At 59.7% G+C, this 20514-nt stretch overlaps 1 protein-coding gene across 2 annotated transcripts in view; it reads left to right on the plus strand.

Annotated features, from left to right (window-relative positions):
* Positions 1-20514, plus strand: part of RGS3 (regulator of G protein signaling 3) — a 135883-nt gene that overhangs the window by 59062 nt on the left and 56307 nt on the right. Inside the window, exons 16-18 of one of the 2 annotated variants that reach the window (XM_056135385.1) lie at positions 6202-6245; positions 14763-14882; positions 19209-20165. In XM_056135385.1, the coding sequence (XP_055991360.1) occupies positions 6202-6245; positions 14763-14882; positions 19209-19316 (272 nt within the window). In that variant the 3' untranslated portion in view covers positions 19317-20165. Of the gene's footprint in view, positions 1-6201; positions 6246-14762; positions 14883-19208; positions 20166-20514 lie in introns of those variants that run through there. The other variant, XM_056135383.1, reaches the window with a different exon arrangement.

A 20514-nucleotide genomic window follows, 5' to 3' on the forward strand; every position in this document is an offset into this window, starting at 1 on the left:
TGCCCATCTCCCTCTCGCGCGCGCCCCTCTGCAGCTCCCAGCTAGGGCCTGGGATGCGGCTGCCCGGGGTCCCCCGTGGCTGGCGCCCCGAGCATGTGGGAGTGTGAAGTTGTGCCTCTACCCGGCAAACTTTCCACTGAGCCGGGGAGCTCAGGGGGCTGGGAAGCTGCCCAGAGGTTTGGTTTGGCGCCTGCGGTCTCCGGCTTCGGCTGCAAGGGGCCCGGTTTCCTCTCCCAGATGAACGAAAACAACAACAGACCTGTTTGAGCAAGGGGGCCCGGCGGGAGGAAAGCAGTGCCCAGCCTAAGAATTCTGTTTTGACGCATTTGCTCTGGGCAACTTCCTGCCAGTGGGCAAGGCCGAGCCTCGAGCCCAGTGGCCCCCTCTCTCCCCGTTCTTCCTCCTGAGAACCCCGGCAGTGTGGGAACCTCCACGCGAGCCGCCGCAGAAAGTCAGCACACTCCTCGGTTGCTGCCTCTCCTGCCCTCACCAGCCCAGGGCATGTTTCCCCGTGCCATCTGCCTCGGTCACGGGCGAGGTGTGGGCCCCTCAGGGGTTCAGCGCCAACCCTGACCTCCCAGGGACCCTCGGCCCCAACACACACACCCACGGGAGGGGCCAGGTGAGAGCTTCTGGGACCATGCCCTCCCTCCTCTTTCCTGCTGCCCAGTCCAACCCTGCCAACCCCTGCATGCCCGCCCCTACACACACACTCACAGGAACACATAGCACACTCATTCACACACACTCACAGACACACTCATTCACACACATTCACACACACTCATTCACACTCACAGACACACACACAGCACACTCATTCACAAACACAGGCACACACAGCACACTCATTCATACACTCACAGACACACTCATTCACACACAGTTATTCACACACACTCACAGACACACACAGCACACTCATCCACACACTCACAAACAGACATACTCATACACACAGCACACACAGCATACAGCACAGTCATTCACACAGAGCACACTCAATCACACACACACTCATTCACAAACACTCATTCACACACAGGCACACACAGCACACTCATTCACACACACTCACAGACACACACAGCACACTTATTCACAAACACTCATTCACACACTCATACACACTCACAGACACTCATTCACACACACTCACAGGCACATACAGCCCACAGCACAGACATTCACACTCAGTACACTCAATCACACACACGCACACTCATTCATACATACTCATTCACACACTCACAGGCACACACAGCATACTCACACAGCACACTCATTCACACACTCATAAGCACACTCACACTCATTCATACAGCACACTCACCCAGACACACTCACTCAGACACACTCACACATGCTTACAGCATACTCATACATAGGCACACTCACATGTGAACATACTAGTATATACACACATGTGCTCATGTACACATGCACATTTACACACATGCATGCAGACTCACACACATGTGTGTGGACATAATTCACACTTAGACATGTGTGTACACAGTCATACACACACTCATATACGTATTCATACACATGTATGCAATACTCACATATGTACACGCACATACATGTATGTACACACCCACACATGTATGCACAAAACTCGCATGTGTACACACTTAAACATATGTATACACAGTCATGCACACATACTCAGACATATATGCACACACCCACACACTCAGGCATGTGTGCACACATGCACACATGCACATACCCACATGTGCACACCCAAACATGTAACTTACACAACTCACACACACTCAGACAAGTGTATACACAGTCATGCATGTACATACTCATTCACACACTCTCACAAGTGTATGCACACACTCACACACATGTGCACACATGCATATATACTCATACATTCACAGACATGCATGCACACAACTCACACACTCAGACATGTGTATGCCCACAGCCATACATACATGTGTGCACACACTCACGGACATGTAGACACATGCATGCACACATATACTCACACACATGTATGTACATGGTCACACATATGTACACTCACGCTGGGCAATCCCTCCCTCTCTCCCACTGCCAGTTGAGACCATCTAGGACCTGGGCAGCTTTGAGAAGTCTGGGGGGCAGTGTGGGCTACTGTGTGCTGCATGATTATAAGGCCCTTTCTCTGTCTGTCACGCTTGTCATTTGGGCTGCAAGCCCAGATCGCTAGTTTGCTTACCCGCCTGCTAAGAGAGAAAGATGGGGGGACGGGCTGGGTGGGAGAGAGGAGGGTTGGAGGAGGACCTGGAGAACCAGGGGTAGCAGCTGGGAGGTTGAGGCCTGGGCTCCATTTGGCTCCTGGTGGGGCGGGGACTTGAGCTTCCCTTGGCTGCTGAGCTGATGGAGAAACAAGGATGAGGAACCTTCCGAGTTCCCTCCCAAGCCCCTCAGCCCCCTCTCAGGGCTGTTTCCTAAGAAGCTGAACAGGGCCCTGGGGTGCAGCCTCCACCCTGCGGGGTGCCCGCCTGGCCTCGGCTGCAGTATCCCTGTGCAGAGCCCCAGGCTCAGGCCTAAGGTTGGAGGCAGGTGACCTCCATTCTCTCCTGGGTTCTGGAAGATCTGTGGGCGTGGCCTGAGGCCTGGGGTTGTGGCTGAGAGACCCGTAGGACCCCAGGGGCCCTGGGAACAGCCTCCCCTGCCCCCACCGGAGGTGACTGACCCCGGGACTGAGGGTGGGGGTGGGGTTCCTTCCTGGGGCGGCTGAGGCCCTCCCACTGCCCGGCACCCCCAGTCTCCAGCAGTGCTGAACGGCAGAGTGATGGGAACGCGCTGAGAGCTGGCCAACTGACCAACCCTCAAGACGGCTCGGCCTGCCTGCTGGCCCCATTGTGGCCTCTTCCTGCCCACGGTCTCCACGGCTCTTTGTTTCTGCCTGGCCGGCTCCCGCCCTCTGTGTGTCTTCCTGGCCTGCTGGGGGATGGCCTGGAAATGTCCAGCTGGGGCTCTCAGTTCCCCCAGGGGCAGCGGGGTGCCCAAGTTTGACGGGGACGTGGATGTGTTGGGGCTCACCCTCCGAGCTCGCCCGGCTCTAGGCTACTGGGGTGGACGTGGGTGGGGGGTGTTGGAGGAGTCAGAAGAGGTGGGGCGTGTAGTGGAGGAAGATGGGGAGAGATATACAGGGTGGGGGGAGGCCAGGGAGGGCTGAGCCCAGGCTCTGGAGGTCCCCAGTGCCAGCCTTGAGCGAGCCTGCGTCCCTTCCTGGGGCCCCAGTGTGGGCTCTCAGGGCCACCTCTTGTGGTGGAGAATGGGGGGAAGTCGCGGGGGAGATCTCACACCTGGGATGGAAAATCCCCTCTGGGCCTCACCCAGCTATCGGGGGTGGTAATGCCCCGGACTGGGGATCCCCCTGCCCAGCCCACACATTCCTGCTGGGTGGGGCCAGGGAGTCCAACAGGAAGGAACCAGGGACTGGTTCAACATGGAAGTCCTAATGCTGTGGGCCGGGGGGGCCTGCGTGGGCACGTCTCACTGTCCTTTCCCTCCCGCTCTTGCAAAACACTCCCGAGGGCTTCTGGGAGGCGGTGGGGGGCGGGGGCTTGTCTGGGACACTGCAGCTGCTGTTCCTGCCCAGCCCCCTTGGCTCCCAAGGCGGGTGGTCCTGCTGAGCTCTGCCCCCATTCTGTCCTTCCTCGAGGGACAACCACACCAGGCTTTTAGGAAGGGGCTTGCAGGGGGCAGGGGTGAGGGGAGGGGAGGAGAAGGAGTGTTGGGGGGTGTTGGGGGGTGGCTTTACAGACCAGGAAATCGGACAAGGCCCCCGCGGGCAGGCACGCCCCCTTCCTCCCAGTCCTTCCTCTCCCTCCACTGGGGTCCTCGAAGCCCCCTCATCGACCCTGACCCCAGCCTTTCTCCCAGACCCCGAGGGCAGGCTGCTGCAGCGAAGTCGAGGATCAGCCCTGCTTGGTTATGAAAACAAACAAACAAACAAACAAACAAGCAAAAACCAGCCCCAGTCTTCACCCTCCGTGTAGGCAGAGCTGGGCTGCGAGGACACCCCCACCCCCGCCCCCCATTTCTGGATGGGGAGAAGCAGAGGACATTTGCTTGGGTGCCACATCCACTCGGGGTTTATTTGTGGCAGTGCTCAGGGATCGCTCTAGGTAGTGCTCTAGGGGCCCCATGGGGTGTTGAGGATCAAACCAGGTTCAGCAGCATTTCGGACAAGCACCTTAACCTCTGTACTCTCTCACCATCAGGGTATTTTTATCTGGCTCTGGCTGGCAGCACTGGCCCCAGGAATACGGTTTTTTTTTTTTTTTTTTTGCTTTAGGGAGCGGCTCAGAATTTACTCCAAGGGGCCTGGCCCACCCTAGGTATTTTTCTTTTTCCTTTTCTTGAAGGGGGGGTCACACCTGGTGATGCACAGGGGTTACTCCTGGCTCTACACTCAGGGAGTACTCCTGGTGGTGCTCAGGGAACCATATGGGATGCTCAGAATTGAACCCGGGTCAGCCATGTGCAAGGCAAATACCCTACTCGCTGTGCTATTGCTCCAGCCCCCCACCCCAGGTCTTCACTCTCTCCTTTTTCTTTTCTTTCTTTCTTTGCGGGGGGAGTTTACGGGAGCACAGGTGGTGGTGCTCAGGACTCACTCCTGGCCCTACTTGGATGACCATATGGGATGTCAGGGATTGAACCTGGGTCGGCCGTGTGCAAGGCAAGCACTGTACCCAACTGTGCTATCGCTCCAGCTCCTCTCTCCTCTTACGATCCCTTGACTCAGCACACTTTCTCCGTTTCCACCCAGCTTGGCGTTGAGACCGGTTCTGGATTCTCTGACACCTTCTTGGGGGCAGCGGTGTATTGGGGGACCTCCCTGGGGCCGGCTTCCTCGAGGAGCCCGAGGGCTGATGGGGTGGGCGTGGGGTGGGGGTGAAGGTTAGGAGCCCCCGGAGGCTGTGAACTTGTTTTGGGGGACAGAATCAGGCTGCGTCCCCTTCCTCCCTGGCTCAAGCTGCCCAGCCACCACCCAGGGTCTCTGCTTTTTCCCAGTGGCCCCTTCTGAGGGGCTGGGACTCCCCGGCACAGTGCCCGGCTCCTGGTCCTGCTGACCCTCCTATACACGGTCCCTGTCTGGGTATTTGTTTGGTCACACTCAGTGGTGCTCAGGACCTGCTCCTGGCTCTGTGCTCAGTGATTACTCCTGGCAGGGCTCACTCAGGGGACCATATGGGATGCTGAGGATCTAACCAGGATGGCTGAGTGCAGGATAAGCGGCCTCCCACTGTGCTTTCTCTCTGACTCCTACCTGCCCTGAAGCATTTGCTCAGACCCCTGGGGCCTGTCTGCTCTCCCCAGCCTGGGCAGGGGGCTTGTTGGAAATACACAAAGTTAGATCCAGCCTGATAGGGGGAAGGGGGAGGGGTGTCGGGAGGGGAGGTGCTGCCAGGTTCTGGGGTCCAGGGAGTGTCCTGGAAGAGGGGGCTGGCTGCTTCCGACTTTCTCCCTGGGCACTGCCTAAATAACACCCCTCCCACCCCCTGAGTCCCTTCCTCCATCGGGGGTTCAAACTTCTGATTCTGGGTGTGGGGGAGGGGGGGTCACCTTTTGCCCCCTGAGCTTCCATAGCTCATCCTGGGCACAGAAACCGGCAGTGGCTGAGTTGAGGCTTCCAGGCCAGAGCTGAGTGGACACTGCGGAAACTCAGCCAAGGGTGGACCTGGGCCAGGTGGTCTTGGATTCTCCCCACCCCCCACTACCTTCATTCCCTGGTGGGAAACAGAACCCCTGCGCCCCCTCTCACCCACCCACCCAGGGATTAAGTGGCTTCTTGTTGAATCTGGAACCGGTGGGCAGGGAAGGAAGAGAAACCTGGTTTTCTGGGTGTCCCCTCGGGGTCCCAGAGGACAGGTGTTCAGGGAGCACGGGAAGGGGAGACCCCCCGGCAGGCTGACAGGGCTGCTGGGGGCTTCGAGACTGCTCCTGACCCCCCCTCCTCCCACAGGGAGGCCACCGTGCTCCTTGGGGCGGCATCTCCTGCTGGCAGTGACTCAACCTGGTTAGTTATTAGTGGTCCTGCCTGGGCGCCTACGTTTCTCTTCCTCTTTTTCCAGGAAGTCCCACACACAGGCACCTCGGGGCAGTACTGTGGGCTGGGCTGGAGGACTGCGGGAGTAGGCAGCTCGGGGGGGACTCACCCTAACTCCCCTCTGTTCCCACCAGGCTCCTCCGAGGACCTGAAGTTCTGTGTGCTGTACCTGGCGGAGGTGAGTCCTAAGGCCGGGCATCAGAGGCCAGGCGGAGACAAGGCTCTGGGGCTGCGCTCTGCTGCCATACCAGCTCACTGGGGTTTGGGTGGGGGCCAGGCCTGACTCTCCCTCTTAAAGAAGGACAGTGGGCCATGCACACACCCTGAGGGGCTAAGGGGGGCTGTGTGTCTGGTGGGGGCATTGCCTGTCAGCCCCACATTACCCCTCTTCTTTGGCCAGCTCTTTTCTAGAGAGTTCCCAGGTTCTATCTATTGGTTTGTTGTATGTTGGAGCCAGAACCTGGCAGTGCTCAGGGCTGACTCCTGGTTCTGTGCTCGGGGCTGACTCCTGGCAAGGCTCAGGGAACCATATAGGGTGCACCCCTATTTTTTTAGACCCCTCCTCCCCCCACTCTGCCTTCCCATAGCTGGTATGGTTATTGCAATGACAGGGTCATGCAAAGTATGTACTCAGCCGCGGTGCTCGCTGGGGTCTGCCCTCCCTGAGTGGCAGTGGTAATGCACATTCTGGTTGTCGAGCTTCCCAGAAGTCATTGACGTGTGCGTACACACACACACACACACACACACTCGCACACACATACACACACCCACTCAGGGTTGCATGCCTGGCTACAATATTTGCACCTTGCCTTTCTGGCAGTAGTGCTTGCTTTGTGTGTGTGTGATTGCACCCTTGTCGGGGGAGAGGGACCCCCACACACACCTGGGTGTGCTGCAGCTGGAGGTTGCTTGTGGGATGCTCAGAGAGTGGCACTGGCAGGCCCAAACAGCAGAGCGATGGAGAACGGCTCTTGGCTCCTGTGGGCAGCATTGGGGATCACAAAGTCACAAGCCCACGCTTGCAAAACATGTGTTTCATCTGCCAAGCCGGCTCCCGGCTCCCTGTCCTGCTTCTGGTTCCTGCCTCCTTGCTCCTCATCTTCTAGGAACACACCTCCCCCCCCCCCCCCCCCCCGCCCCCCGAGTCCTGAGCCCCTCAAGCATTCTAGTCCCTGTTCCAGAACCCCTGGTGCTAGTGTCCTCTGGGCCCGCCCCAGAAAGTGGTGCTCAAGGAAGCAAGGAAGCCTGGGCGTCTGTGTCTGAAGCAGGGAGCAGCCCCGTGTGTTCCGGTTCAAGTGGAGGCTCTGATGGACAGCACTTTGCCTTCGCTGAGCAATTAGGCAAACCACTTATTGCTGGATGCAATTGGGTAGATAAAACACCATTAAATCAATGGTTTCATCCAAGGGGACGGGGAGGCAGGGGGAGGAGGGGGAGGGGTCCTGGGGCATGAAAAGTGGAGCTCCATGGAGCCATCTAATTTCTGCTCCTTGTTCAGTGCATGCACTGCTCCCAGCCTGGGGTCTCTGCTAAGACGGGCGGGGGTGCGCTCTGCCCCAGGCATTCATTACACCCACTCCTGCCTTCTGCTTCAGGCGCTCTCGCCCCAAAATCCTGGGGCCTGTCTTGGGGGACCGGGGTTATCCTTTGCAATTGAAAAGCGGTCTTCCGTTCCTGCCTAGAAGAGGGGCAGGTGGTCCCCCGAGTCTCCTGGGGTAGACAGACCCCGTGAGGGAGAAGACAGCTGGCGAGACGGAACTTCTGGGGACGGTCGAGGGTTCTGAAGGGCCATGACCCGGTCAGAGCTGAACTAGGGACCCTGGCTGCCCAGAATGGCCCAGAGGCCCGGGGGGGTGGGGGTCGCTCCCCACTTTTCTAATATCAGTCCATGGCTTCTGGCCACAGGATGTAGCTAGCCCTTTGGGGCTTTCACAGGAGAATCTGGGAGGCGGGTGGGGAGGAGCCGGAGGGCACGGCCCCCTTCTGCCTTGGGTGTCCCCCCACCCCCCACCAGCTAGGTCTGGAATCTTGCTCCAGATCCTTGAAGGCCAGGCCAGTTGTCTGCCAAGCTGAGTTTGTTTTTCCTGGCGCCAGGCACTTCTGCTTGCTGGCTTCCGGGGAGCAGGGACGTGCTTGGCCCTGCGAGGCGCGATGGACCATTGATCCAGCGGGTGAATGGGGGGCTGCGGCTTTTCTTCCTGTTGGGGCCGGGCGAGGGGCTTCATGAGGCAGCAGGGTCCCACGGCCAGGCAATGCTTTCTCTCGCAGTTTGCTCTTTTCTCTTGGGCTGGTGTTTGTTTTGGGGTGCACAGAGGCTACTCCCATGCTCCCAGCCCTGTGCTTGGGGGTTCCCCCTTATGGAGTTCAGGGAGACCATGTGGCACTGGGGCTTACACCCAGGCCCCCCACAGGCAAAATCTGCTGTCTGCTCCACCTGTGGACGGTCTGTCTCTTGGATCTGTGAGGAGGGGCAGCGGGGACCTGCCGGCTTTCCAGCCTCAGGCAGGCCTAACTCAGAGGCCAGGGGACCCTGTGGACCCCAGGCTCATGACTTCACCAGGACCATGGCCAGCAGTTTTCCTGTGTTGCCTCAAAGGCAAGTGCCCCCCCCCTAAAAAAAAAAGAGGGCAGGGCCAGAGAGGCGAATCGAGCAGGCGTTCCACAGCACCCAGAAAACACAGTCAGCCTGGAGGCAGTAACTCTGATGTACCCCAGTAGGGAAGCCCTGATGGGCATGTCTTAAACTGTCCTTGACGCCTCGGAGTCTTTGTTCTTCCAGCCTGGTGCCCCTCAGTCCCTGCGAAGCCACTGAACAGGCTGCAGCTCACGACTGGCTTCAGAGCCGCCAATCACCCCAGCCTGGGAAGGGTCTTCGGAGGGGGCAGTAGAGAAGGCTGAGCAATGAGGGCAGCAGCAAGGAAAGGGCTGGGGAGCTGTCCCCTCCAGGAACACGAGGAGGCAGAGACCCAGAACAGGCCCAAGGGTCACGCCTGGTCTGTAGCAGCACCCTGAGTGCCTCCAGGTGACTAGCCATAACCCCAAAGGAAGCTGCTTCGGGGAACTGAGGTGTCAGGGGGGAAGGGAGAGACAGGCAAAGGGAACTCTGGACTCCTCGGACTTGGAAGCCAACGCCACTAATCTAAGAATCTGGCTTTGGGGTCTTTTTGTTGTTGTTGTTGTTGTTTAATTTTTTTTATGAACCATCGTGAGATACAGTTACAGACTTACAGATGTTCATGATTACATTTCAGTCATACAATGATCGAGCACCCATCCCTCCACCAGTGCCCATTCTCCACCACCAAATGATCCCAGTATCCACCACCACCACCCTGCCCCCATCCTCCCCCTCCCCCCGCCACCCCTCCTCCCCATCTCTGTGGCAGGCACATTCTCTCTCTCTCTCTCTCTCTCTCTCTCTCTCTCTCTCTCTCTCTCTCTCTCTCCTTTTTTCTCTCTTTCTCTCTCTCTCTCTCTCTCTCTCTCTCTCTCTCTCTCTCTCTCTCTCTCTCTCTCTCTCTCTCCTTTTGGGTGTTATGGTTTGCAATACCGGTACTAAGTGGCCATCATGCTCGATCCATAGTCTGCTTTCAGCACACATCTCCCATCCTGAGCGAGTCCTCCAAGCATCCTTTACTTGGTGGTCCTTTCTCTAGCTAGCTCAGCTGCCTTTTCTCTTTGGTGTTTTTGGAGGGGGTGTGGGGAGAAAGTCAGCCCTGGATATGCATCGGAGCTGGCTTTGACCTGTCTGATTACCCCCCAAGGCCCCTTGGTGGCCAGCCCAGCCCTGCTGGTCTCTGTGAGTGCCCTGGCCGGGATGTTGTCACGGGGAGATGGGTGAAAGTCGGCAAGAACTGTGCCCAGACACTTAGTGCTGGGCTCGTGCTTGGCAGGGGCTCTGAGGGGGGCAGCTGAGCTGGGAGCCGGCTTCATGGCGGCGTTTGGAGGGGACGGAGCGGGGAGACGATAGAGCTTTCAGAGTCATTTACTCTCCATTAGACACTGCGCCCTGGTGGGATCGATCCCCCGGAGGGAAAGCTAAGAGGGCTCTTGGGCGTCAGCAGATACCCGGGTTCCGGGGGGAGTCCTGCTTGGACTCTCAGCGCCCGCCCACCCTACATCTCTCTCTCTCTCTCTCTCTCTCTCTCTCTCTCTCTCTCTCTCTCTCTCTCTCTCTGTCTGAGTTTACTCATCTGGAGGGACAGCAGTGGCTGCTTCTCTCCTCCTCCCCCCCTTACACCCCCCAAAGTCACATCCGGAGAACTGGGTTACAAGGAAAACCTTTGCCAAGCCCCAACAGACGGGTCTCATTTATCCCCGCCCCCCCCCCCATCCCCAACCCCCGTGTTTCCAAAGATGACGTTAATTCAGGAGCAGGGCCTGATGGGATGGGCGGGGAGGGGAGCTGGGTTTTCCAGGGGGAGCGGGAGGCTCAGGTTTCACAGGTCTGTGCTGGGGCACCTGGGGGCGGGGGTGCTGTGTGCCCGGCCAAGCCGAGCCAGGGAGCTGACCAGAGCACAGCAGGGCACCCTGTGGGGCGACCGGCCCACTCGGTCTGGGTATCCGGCCTGGAGGGCACCAGCGCTGGGCCCAGCGCTAAAGTGGTTCCATTGGGTCCCAAGTGGATGAGGAGAGATGGTTCACAGGCAGGGCCAGTGAAATAGGGGAAGGCGTGGGGTTGGGTGGGGGGTGCTGGGGGACTCGAGGGGGAAGCACTGATCCAGGCAGATGGAGGCAGATGGCCTGTCCACTGCCCAGGTGGGCACTGGCTCTCTCTCCTTCTCTCCTTCTCCCTACTCTCTCTTCTCTCTCCCCCTCTCTCTCCCTTTATCTCCTTCTCTCTCCTCTCCTCCCTCTCCCTCTTTCTCTCATCCTCTGTCTCTCTCTGTCTCTCTCTCTCTCTCTCTTGTTTCTCTCTCTCTCCCCCTTGCTGATCCAGCCTGTGAAACTCCTCTTGAGAGAGTTTGGGGAGCAAAGATCTCCCCAGGTGTTGACCCATCTCAGACAGCAGTCCCTGTGCACTGGCCCAGCCCGGGCTTAACTCCTGGGGCCCTGCGGTGCCCTCCTACACACGCCCGACCACGGGAGGCCACGCCCCAGCCCTATACACAACTGCTGAGGGCTACTGATGCTGTGGCCAGGCCGATGCAGAAACAGGACTTCCCGGAGCCTAGGACCCAGGGTGAGCCACGGCGGGCAGGGCTCGGCCTGTGGCTGTCAGGAGGACAGAGACCCTCTTAGCTGCACACAGAACTTTCCAGGGCTGGGAAACAGCCACAGGACACCGTGGGATGGGGGGGGGGGGTCTCAGGATCCTGCCGCCCATGTGGCATGGGGAGCCCCTGCTGCTTTTCTGAGGAGGCCGAGGGGCACATGCTGGGCAGAGCTGGGCAGAAAGCTTCCCCGAACCCTGTAACCCGCCAGCCAGCACTGAGGCTCTCTGGGTTTGGTTTGGTTTTGCCTGTGTGGGAGTTTTCCTTTTTTTGGGGGGGGGGACAGGAGGCTGGCCCAGCACTCAGGGGACTTGGGGCAGATGATGAGGGTCTTACTGAGATGGGTCACTGCAGTTCAGCTCAAGGCCAACAAGGCTCGGGGACAGTAGGAGCATACCTGGTGCTGCTTGGTGTGTGTGGGGTGGGGGTGGGGGGTAGGGGTTGGGGGCCAGGTCCATAATGTTCCCGCCCCCTCCCTATCGAACTCTGGGTGTGCCCATCAGTTCCCTGAGCTGTCCCTGCAGTTCCTTTTCTGACGTGCTAGGGCTTTGCTGGCCTGCCAATGGCCCCCACAAGGAAGGCTATGCCCAGGTCTGGGGGTAGGGCCTCCCAGGGTCTGGGGGTGGGGCCTCCCAGGTCTGGGGGGGACCTCCCAGGTCTGGGGGGGGAGTCTGTGCAGGTGGTTTTTCTCACCCTCCCCTTGAGTCCCCTCTCTGTGGCTCACTGAGGGTGACTTTTCTTTTCCATAAAAAACGGCAAAGCGGCCTCCACCCTCTCACCTCTTCTTGGAAGGGGAGAGAATGAACAGATCCAAGAGGGATCAGGACGTGGCTGGGGAAGTGCTTTTCCAAGTAGATAATGACATAAAAGGAAGACTTCCCTCCCCGCCCCCCACCGCTTCACAGCAGGAAGGGGGCCCAGGGTAGGAGGGGTTTGTAGTAGAGGTGGGCGAGGGGCCCCCACCCAACACCCCCGGAAGGATGGCCTGAATCAGTGCCACAGCCCGTCCTGGCAGGGGCAGCGACCAGGGGCAGAGGGCACTCAGGCCTGCTCCTGCATGGTCCCCCTGGGGAGTTCTGAGGTCTGCGGCTAGGCGTCCCCATCCCCGCGGTGGCTGGGGTTCTGGGAAGGGGACAAGCCTGTACTAAGTGGGAGTTGCAGGATCCCCCCTACCCACACCCACACCATTAGGCCTGGGCATGGCCTTCTTCCGTCTCCCGCTGATGTTTGTACTGATGATTTCTGGAAGATTCCGTGCAGAACAGAAGTGGCCGGCACCCTGGGAATGCCACAGGGGAGTAGGCTGGGCCCAGAGGGGTGGCACCCCAAGGATCCCTGGGGTGGAAAATATCCCCAAGTGATGTCAGCTCCCCACCCACCCCTCACCCAGCCCAAAGCCTTTGATCTGCTCTTCTGCAGGGAGCAATTTCTTTGGGGTGGGTGGGCTGGCAGACCACTCAAGCAGTGCTTGGGGCGGGGGGCTGGGATCCCCTCCTGGTGGCTCTTAGCTCTCTGGGCTTGGGTGCCTGCTTGGGCAGGATTACCTGTCCCCACCGCCCATGGGCAGGGGGTCTCTAGGCTCACGTCAGTTGGTGAGCACAGCTGGCACCTTCACCCTGGCACCCCAGGGAACAATTTCTCCCGAGCCTTTTCCTTGCTGCCTGCCTGTGGCTCAGCCTTCACAGCTCGAAGGCCCTTGCTGGCCTGGGGAGACCGTTGAGAAGTCTGTAGCCCTGGGAAGCCCCCCCCCCAAACAAAGACAGAATGGGAAGCCTGCCCCAAGGAGGAGCTCGGGTCTCTCTGACTTCTCCCACCCCTGGGACCCAGCACGGGGCCCCTGGCATCTAGCTGGAACCCTTGGTAAGGGCAGCAGCCTCCTGGGGAGCCCGGCTAGGCCTCCTTTGCCCCGAGGGGCCACGGCTATGCCTGCCCTCCTGTTTGACCCATCTCCCAAGGTCAGCGGCTGGGAAGGCTCACAGCTGGGATGCTGACCAGGCCTGCCCCAGCGCTGGATGAGGGCGGCCTGGCGGGATCCGTGGTCTTCCTCCAGGTCCCAGCCCTCTGGCGTCTGCTCCTGACACCCCCTCCCACCGCCCCCACCGCCCTGGGCTGAGTTCATCCTGTTGCAGCTCTGGGGGACAGGATCAGATTCCAGCAGAATCGGGAGGCACTCGCAGGCCCCAGTGGCTGAGTCCAGGAGGTGGATGCTGGCCAGCATAGGGCATCTGTTTGGCACCCCTTCCCCACTGTGCCTGTACCTCTGGTTGCTCTAGGGTGTCTCCTTGGGTGCCTGCAGCTCCTGGTGATCTGCGCTTGGATTTGACCACATTCCCCCGCCCCCCTATTCCCTCCAGGGAGCCCTGGCTTAGCCAGGCCACTGCTGGCTGAGCTCAGCTTGGGGTGCCAATGAGAAAGGCGTTTCTAGAAGTTTCTAGCTGAGGTGGCGAGTCCAGAGAGACGGCAGTCCCCAACAAGGATGACGTGTCACTGAAACTGAACCAGAGGGGGCGGGAGGTAGTGCAGTGGTTAGGGTGCATGCCTAGCTGGTGCCAAACCTGGGTTTGGTTCTTGGTGCCACGTGGTCTCCCTGAGCACCACCAGCTGTGGCTCTGGAGGCCCACCCTCCCCACCCCACCCCACCCCACCCCTGCCCCAGCGCTGCCAGGGGTGGCCACAAGCACAGCTGGTGGGGTGGGGGGGGTGGCGGGGTGCTGGAGATTCACATTGTGTCCCAGGCCCATGCACTGAACATCCTGCCTAGCTGGCTGAGAATCGCCGGCTGGGGGCCTAGTCTTCCCCAGCACCTTCTGAGAGACCACACTTCCTGCCACAAATAAAGGATTGGCACGAGAGCAGACGCAAAGGGGACTTGGTCAGTCTGGCTGGCGAGAGCAGCAGGACTTCCCACCAAAGGCCTGGCAAAGGGTCTTGAGTTGCTTGTAGGTCCCTCCCATAGGAGGGTCCCTCCAACCCCGCATCTGACCGTGGCCTTGTGGTCAGATGCAGCACGGTAGTGGTGTGTGTGTGTGTGTGTCTGGGGTGGGGGGGGGGGGGGGGTTGGCTGTGCAAAACATCAGAGGCGGCCAGAGACCCAGGCCCTCGGGTTCCCCGTACCCCCCCACCCCACCCCAACTGCAGCTCTGTGCTGCCTTCTTGGAGGTGACCTCATCTTTCCTATCCCGGGGCTCTCTGCCCTGCTCACCTCCCCGCCAGCCCTGGACACGGAGCTCGGCTGGCCATCTGGTCCCCCGGGCCGGCTTTCCCGCCCCTCCAGCTGCCTCGATGCCACCAGGGATTAGCATGCATTTGTGGCTTTTAGTGGACCCTCCCCTCCCGGGGGCGGTGGCAGCAGCAGCGGTGGCGGGTGACAGCCTCACCCTCGTGCACCCCCTCGAGAGTGCCGTGATGGGCTGGGACCCGGGAGCCCCCAGAGCAGGGCACAGCGCTGACCGGCCTCTCTCCCTCTGCCCTGACGTCAGAAGGCGGAGTGCTTATTCACGTTGGAGGCGCACTCACGGGAGCAGAAGAAGAGGGTGTGCTGGTGCCTGGCAGAGAACATCGCCAAGCAGCAACAGCTGGCCGCGCCCCTGCAGAGCAAGGTAAGGGTCTGGCCAGCGGCCGCAGCCCTCGCGACCTGGCTCCCCCCACCCCTCCCCAGCCTCTGACTGCAACACGGGACCAACCTGTGCGGAGAACTTGGAACTGGCCGCTGAGCTCTTTTGGCTGGTCTGGCGCGGCACTGGGTCTGTTGAGTCGGGTTCATTGGTGCTGGTGGGCGCAGGGGTCGGGGGCTTGGCAGGGCCAAATCGTGCAGGCCCCTCCGGTCCTGGCCTCCGTCTTTGGCAGGCCTAGCAGAAGGTGCTAGAGTCGATGCAAATCTCACAGCCAGATGGGGCCAAGTTGGCTGGGATGTTGGAGTCCAGTGACTGGGAGAATTGGGAGGCGTCTCCCGGCTGTGACTGATTGGGGACTGCCCCCCTCACCACCACCAGCTGACCCAGTGCCCAGGGGTGGTACAGGGGTGATGTATCAGGAGCTGGAGTACAGTGGCAGTGCCCAGGCACCCATCCATGTGTCCCCCTTTTGCTCTGGCCAGTGGTGTGGCCTGGCCATCTGGGGGTTTGGTCCAGTTGGCGGCGGCAGGAGGTGGTGGAGAGAGAGAATGAGAGGGAGCAAGAGGTCAGAGGTCAGAGCTCACTAAGCTCAGCTTCCTGCCAGGGGAAAGGTCCTCGGAGGGCTGGGAGTGGGACAGGCAGTTCTGAGGCTTTTTACACCGAAGGGTCTTTATATACCAGTCTGGGACAGGGCAGCACTGATGGAGGGGGCCCCAAATCCCTGTCTGCTGTGGAAGGGGGCCATGGACCTGCAGTGGGCGCCCCTACTTGTTGGTGCTGGGGCTGTCCCACCTATGGGCACAGTTTCTTCCCTTCCAGGCTGCCACGGCGCTAATGAAGTTGACGTGGGGCCTGGTATAGAGCAGGGGCTCAGTTTCCGCTGGCCGTGTGAGGGGACTGTGCTGCCCCCACTTACGGGTGGGCATCCAGGCCGAGACCCCCAGAAGATGGAGGGCGGCCCCTTGCCCCTTAGGCCCCGACTGGGCCCCACTCTGAGACCTGGTCATCTCCGTCCTGGGTGGTCCCCATGGCTGAACTTGGGTCTCTCAGCCTTGTCGAATTGGGGGAATCATGGAGAGAGAAAGAGAGAGAGAGAGAGAGAGAGAGAGAGAGAGAGAGAGAGAGAGAGAGAGAGAAGTCTTTTACATGTGGGAATAGCTTCCTCATGCCTTGGCGAATAAGTGTCTCCTCCTTCCTTGGTGGGGGGCTCTGCGGCCACCCAGCTGGGTCTCAGGGTGTGGGGCCAGGGCTTGGGGTCACCCAGATGTGTGGCACCTGGACAGAGCCCATACAAGCCTTTTACAGCCCAAACCCTCAAAGCCAGGCTTGAATAAAGAAACCGAGTGAAGAAGGGAGGTTTCTGCTCTGACTTAACCCCCTCCCCTCTCCTGAGAACGCTCCACCCTCCTAGAGGGGCAAAGTGCAGGATCCTTGGAGTAGGGTCTCAGGGCTTAACCATATCCCCCCACCCCCCATTCCCTCTCCTCATATACACACCTAGAGGATCTTGGCCACTTAGTCCTAGTCACTTACAGAATGCACCCTGAGACAGTGAGATAGTGGTGGCCCCCTCTGCCCCCCCTGACCCCCCCCCCCCTTCCAAGAAGGCTTTAGCAACCTCCAGGTCAGCTTCCCCCCAGGCATGGCATATGCCTCTGAGGGGCATATGCACCTCCTTCCCCTCACCAGCTGGGCCTCAGTTTCCCCCGGGACAGAGCGCAGATGTGGCCTCTGGTGTTTTCAGCCCCTCTAGTACTGCTTGCTGGCATGGCCTGCTGCCTCTATTCTTGGCTTCTCACTGTCCTCTCTGTGATGCTCTGTGAGACCCTTGCCCAGGCCACTCTGATGGCCAGGCCCCTCGACCCACTGTTCTTCTCCTGGATTCCTTCCCCCACTAGTCTGATTCCTTGGAATAAGGTTTCTTCAGGGAGGCCCATCTCTGGGGACTGGAGTGATAACACAGTGGGTAGGACATTTGCCTTGCATGCGGCTGACCCGGGTTCGATTCCCAGCATCCTATAAGGTCCCCCGAGCACCGCCAGGAGTAATTCCTGAGTGCATGAGCCAGGAGTAACCCCTGTGCATTGATTTCCGGGTGTGACCCAAAAAGGAAAAAAAAAAAGAAGGAGGCCTAGCTTTGTAAGACTGTATGGGGACAGGGGTGTTGGGGTGTGGGAAGCTGGCCCTTTAACTGACCAAGGGCCTACGTGCCTGTGCTAGGTATGGCTATCCTGACCTACGTGACCCTCAGCAGGTAAAGCCTGTGCTTTGTATGGTTATCCTGAGAAAACATCTGTCATGGCTGTAACTGACAATGATTAACTTGGTATAAACTTTGTAATGCATGGTATGTCAAACTTATAGACTCTGTAACTTTCCTAACCACATATGGGCACGACCCTTTTTGTGTAACTGCATTGTGCTTTTCCTGTACTGATGGGTATTTAAGCCCCTGCTGCCCTGAATAAAATTCTGTTCTGTTCTGTCCTATCCTACCCTGTCTGCTGTCCTGTCTGCTCTGTCCTGTTTTCTCTACATCATGTCTCTTGTGTCTTGTGTTTATTCGGTCAGTCCTTCCCTGCACCTACGGATCCTAGGGCCATCTCCGCGGGCCAGAGAGTGGTCTGGCGGGGCCCCCCGCATTGGGGGGTTCCTGAAAGGAGAAGCTTGCTGAGAAGGACGAGAGGTTTTAAGAGACAGAGAATGGGCCAGAGAGATAGCACAGGTGGTCAGGTGCTTGCCTTGCACATGGTCCACACCTCAGCGCTGCTGCATTCCTGAGCACAGAACAGGAGTCAACCCTGAGCACTTCTGGGTGTGATTCAATCCTGGCCCCCACAAAAACAAACCCTGGAGAGACGGGGCCCCTGATGTGGCATGGCCTTGGGAAGCGCCTCAACGACCCCACTGCACAATGCTCGGGGGGGGGGCTCTTTGTGACCCCCCCACACACCAGAAGCCCTACAAGCAGAGCGCCTGGTTCTGCCCGTCCTCACCCTGAGCGTTCCATGTCCCTCGAGGATCTGTGACATGGGCTTCCTCTGGGGGCTGGGCTGTCCCCCTTGTGTGGATGGAGCAGGGCCAACCAGGCTCAGACGCTGCCTCTGAGGAGCCCGTGGCCTACAAGTGACCATGGAGGGGGGTGTCTCAGCTGTGCCCGGGGACACCCCAGGAGGCTGTGTGCCCTGTCTGGGGCTCTGTGGCCGGCCAGCCTCTGGCCATGTTCCTACACTGCTGTGGCTGTGCGGACCCCTCTCTGTGGACATCAGGACCCACTCTAGCTCCCTGCTTCCTCCCCCTCTCCCCGCCTGAACCCTGTCTCTCGGGCACCCCGACCTTCCTTCTGCCCCCCCCCCCCCGACTTTGACCAACCCCTTTCGTGCACTGCTGCTTCTCGGCTGGAAGGCCCTGCAGGTGGTCCTACCTGTGGCTTTGAGTTCTAAGCTGAGGGGACAGGTGTCCTGTTGGGTTTGCGTGATCAAAGATACGTGGGACTCGTCTGCTTTATCTGACACCAGCCAAGGTGCTTTGGGGTCACTGCAAGGGGGGTAGGCGGAGCCCTGGTCCCTGTGGAATTCTCCGTTAATGGAACAGATGGGACCTTGGCCGCTTGGCAGCAGGGGCCATGCAGGCAGTTTCTAAGAGCCATGCTCCAGGGTCCCAGTGCTCAGTGCCACCCCCCACAGCCCTTTCCAGTACCCAGTGCAGGGCAGACTACGAGGATGGGTGGCTTCTGCAGGGGGCCGGCCCACCATGTGCTCTCCATTCTCAGGCTCGCCCTGGGATTCCGTTGGGGACGCACAGAGGGGACTGTACCCACGCTGTCCCCGGCGGAGACAGAGGCCGGCAGGTGAAAAACCACAATAACACACAGCTCGGGGAGTGGCTTCTGCTTCGCTAGCCCTCGCACCCAGGGTCCCGGGGAGCCTTGAACTCTTGAGGCACCCTGCAGAGCCGGATCTTGGAAGAAGAGCCCACAGGGTGCTTTTGCTGGCGCCACGTAAAGTCTCCGCAGGAAGATCCACCCGTAATCACCCGCCTGGGCACGCAGCTGCCGGCGGCCACCCTGGCCACACATGGCAGTGGCTTCTCCGGTCACTTCCTGCTAGCCACCAGCCTCGTCCCCGGACCCACGCAGGGACCTCCCTTGCCCAGGCCCCCCAGGCCTGCCCCGCGATGCCGAGGCTCTGGCCACCTGGTCCCGGAGAGGCCAGACCCTGCGTGAGCCCCCCTACTAGGAAATGAAGGAAGGAGCAGGGGCAGGGCCCCAAGTGCACAGCGAGCTAATTCCAGTTCTGTCTGGTTCCACAGAAACTCCACCCTTACGGCTCTCTCCAGCAGGAGATGGGGCTGTCCACCTCCGCCAATGCCACCCTGGAGAGAAGCTTTACCTCATCAGGACAGACTCTGATTGGCTGAGCAAGCCCGAGGGCGGGACTCTGCTTCTGGCAACTTAACCCTTGTGGGGCATCCCCTACCACACAGTGACCTCACCTCAACCGGACCCCCCCACTAAGGACCAAGATGGTGGGCCTGGGGGGCCTCTGAAGGGCACGGCCCCCCACCTGGAGTTGCAAGAGGACTGGCATTGGACGGAGCCCCCAGGGTCCGAGGGGCCCGAGGGCAAGAGCAGCTGGTGTCCGAGAGTCCCACATGGACAAGTCTCAGAAGCTCACGCCCCAGGAGGAAGGAGACAGAAGCACCCCTGGCTTTCGCATGGCAATCGCGGTGCCTGTGCAGCGGGCAGAGGTGGGCCCAGTGGAGAACTGGACCAGGGACCTTCACCACCAGAGACGTCTCCCCACTCACTCTTTTTCCCCCACCATACTCAGTCCTTCATTTTCTCACCCCTGCCATGGATATTCCTCACACCTGCCATGGTGTGTGTGTGTGTGTGTGTGTGGGCACCTACATTTGTGCCAAGCTCTGAGCTAGGAGCTGGGGCTGGGGTCTCAGAGGAACACAACAGATGCGGTCACTGCTCTCAAGATGCCAGTCCTGGGAGAGACGTGGGCCTTGGATGGAAACCAGCAACAATCCTCCATGCATCCATACCCGCTCACACACAAGGGCACACTCGTGCCCGCACCAGCACCCAGGAGAAATTCGTGTGCTGGGAGAGAAGAGCAAGCGCTGGCCAGGAATATTAACTTAGGTGGCCTCATGTGGTGGGGCCTGAAGGCATAACTTGGAAACCGAGGCCCTTGGGCCCAGATGGGGCTCTGGCAGTTTCCCTCCCAGCAGATGGGCAGCCCGGGGGAAGAGGCAGGTGTGTGGAGGAACCCAGACCAGGCCCACGGGGGCGGGGGGGCAGGCCAGGGGAACCGGAGCCCCGCGGGGATGTGGGGACAGTTCCAGATTTTATTCTGAGTCTGTGGGCAGCCATGGCAGGTCTTTGGGGACGGAATCCGAGTGTCAGAGTCATTGTCCATCTGAGAGCCCAAGCAAGGGATCTTGTGTGTGTGAAGAGCTGATTAGGGGGGTCCCTTCACTTCTCCAGGGGAGAGGTCTCAGGGACCCAGGTGTGTAAACACCAGACCCCGGGATACACCTCAGACCATTCCTGGTCTCTGCATCCCCAGGGCTGGACAGTGGGGCCGTCTCTGGGAGCTGGAGG

The sequence above is a fragment of the Sorex fumeus genome, unplaced genomic scaffold (genome assembly GCF_029834395.1).
Source record: "Sorex fumeus unplaced genomic scaffold, SorFum_2.1 ptg000111l, whole genome shotgun sequence".
In the NCBI taxonomy this organism is placed as follows: domain Eukaryota; kingdom Metazoa; phylum Chordata; class Mammalia; order Eulipotyphla; family Soricidae; genus Sorex; species Sorex fumeus.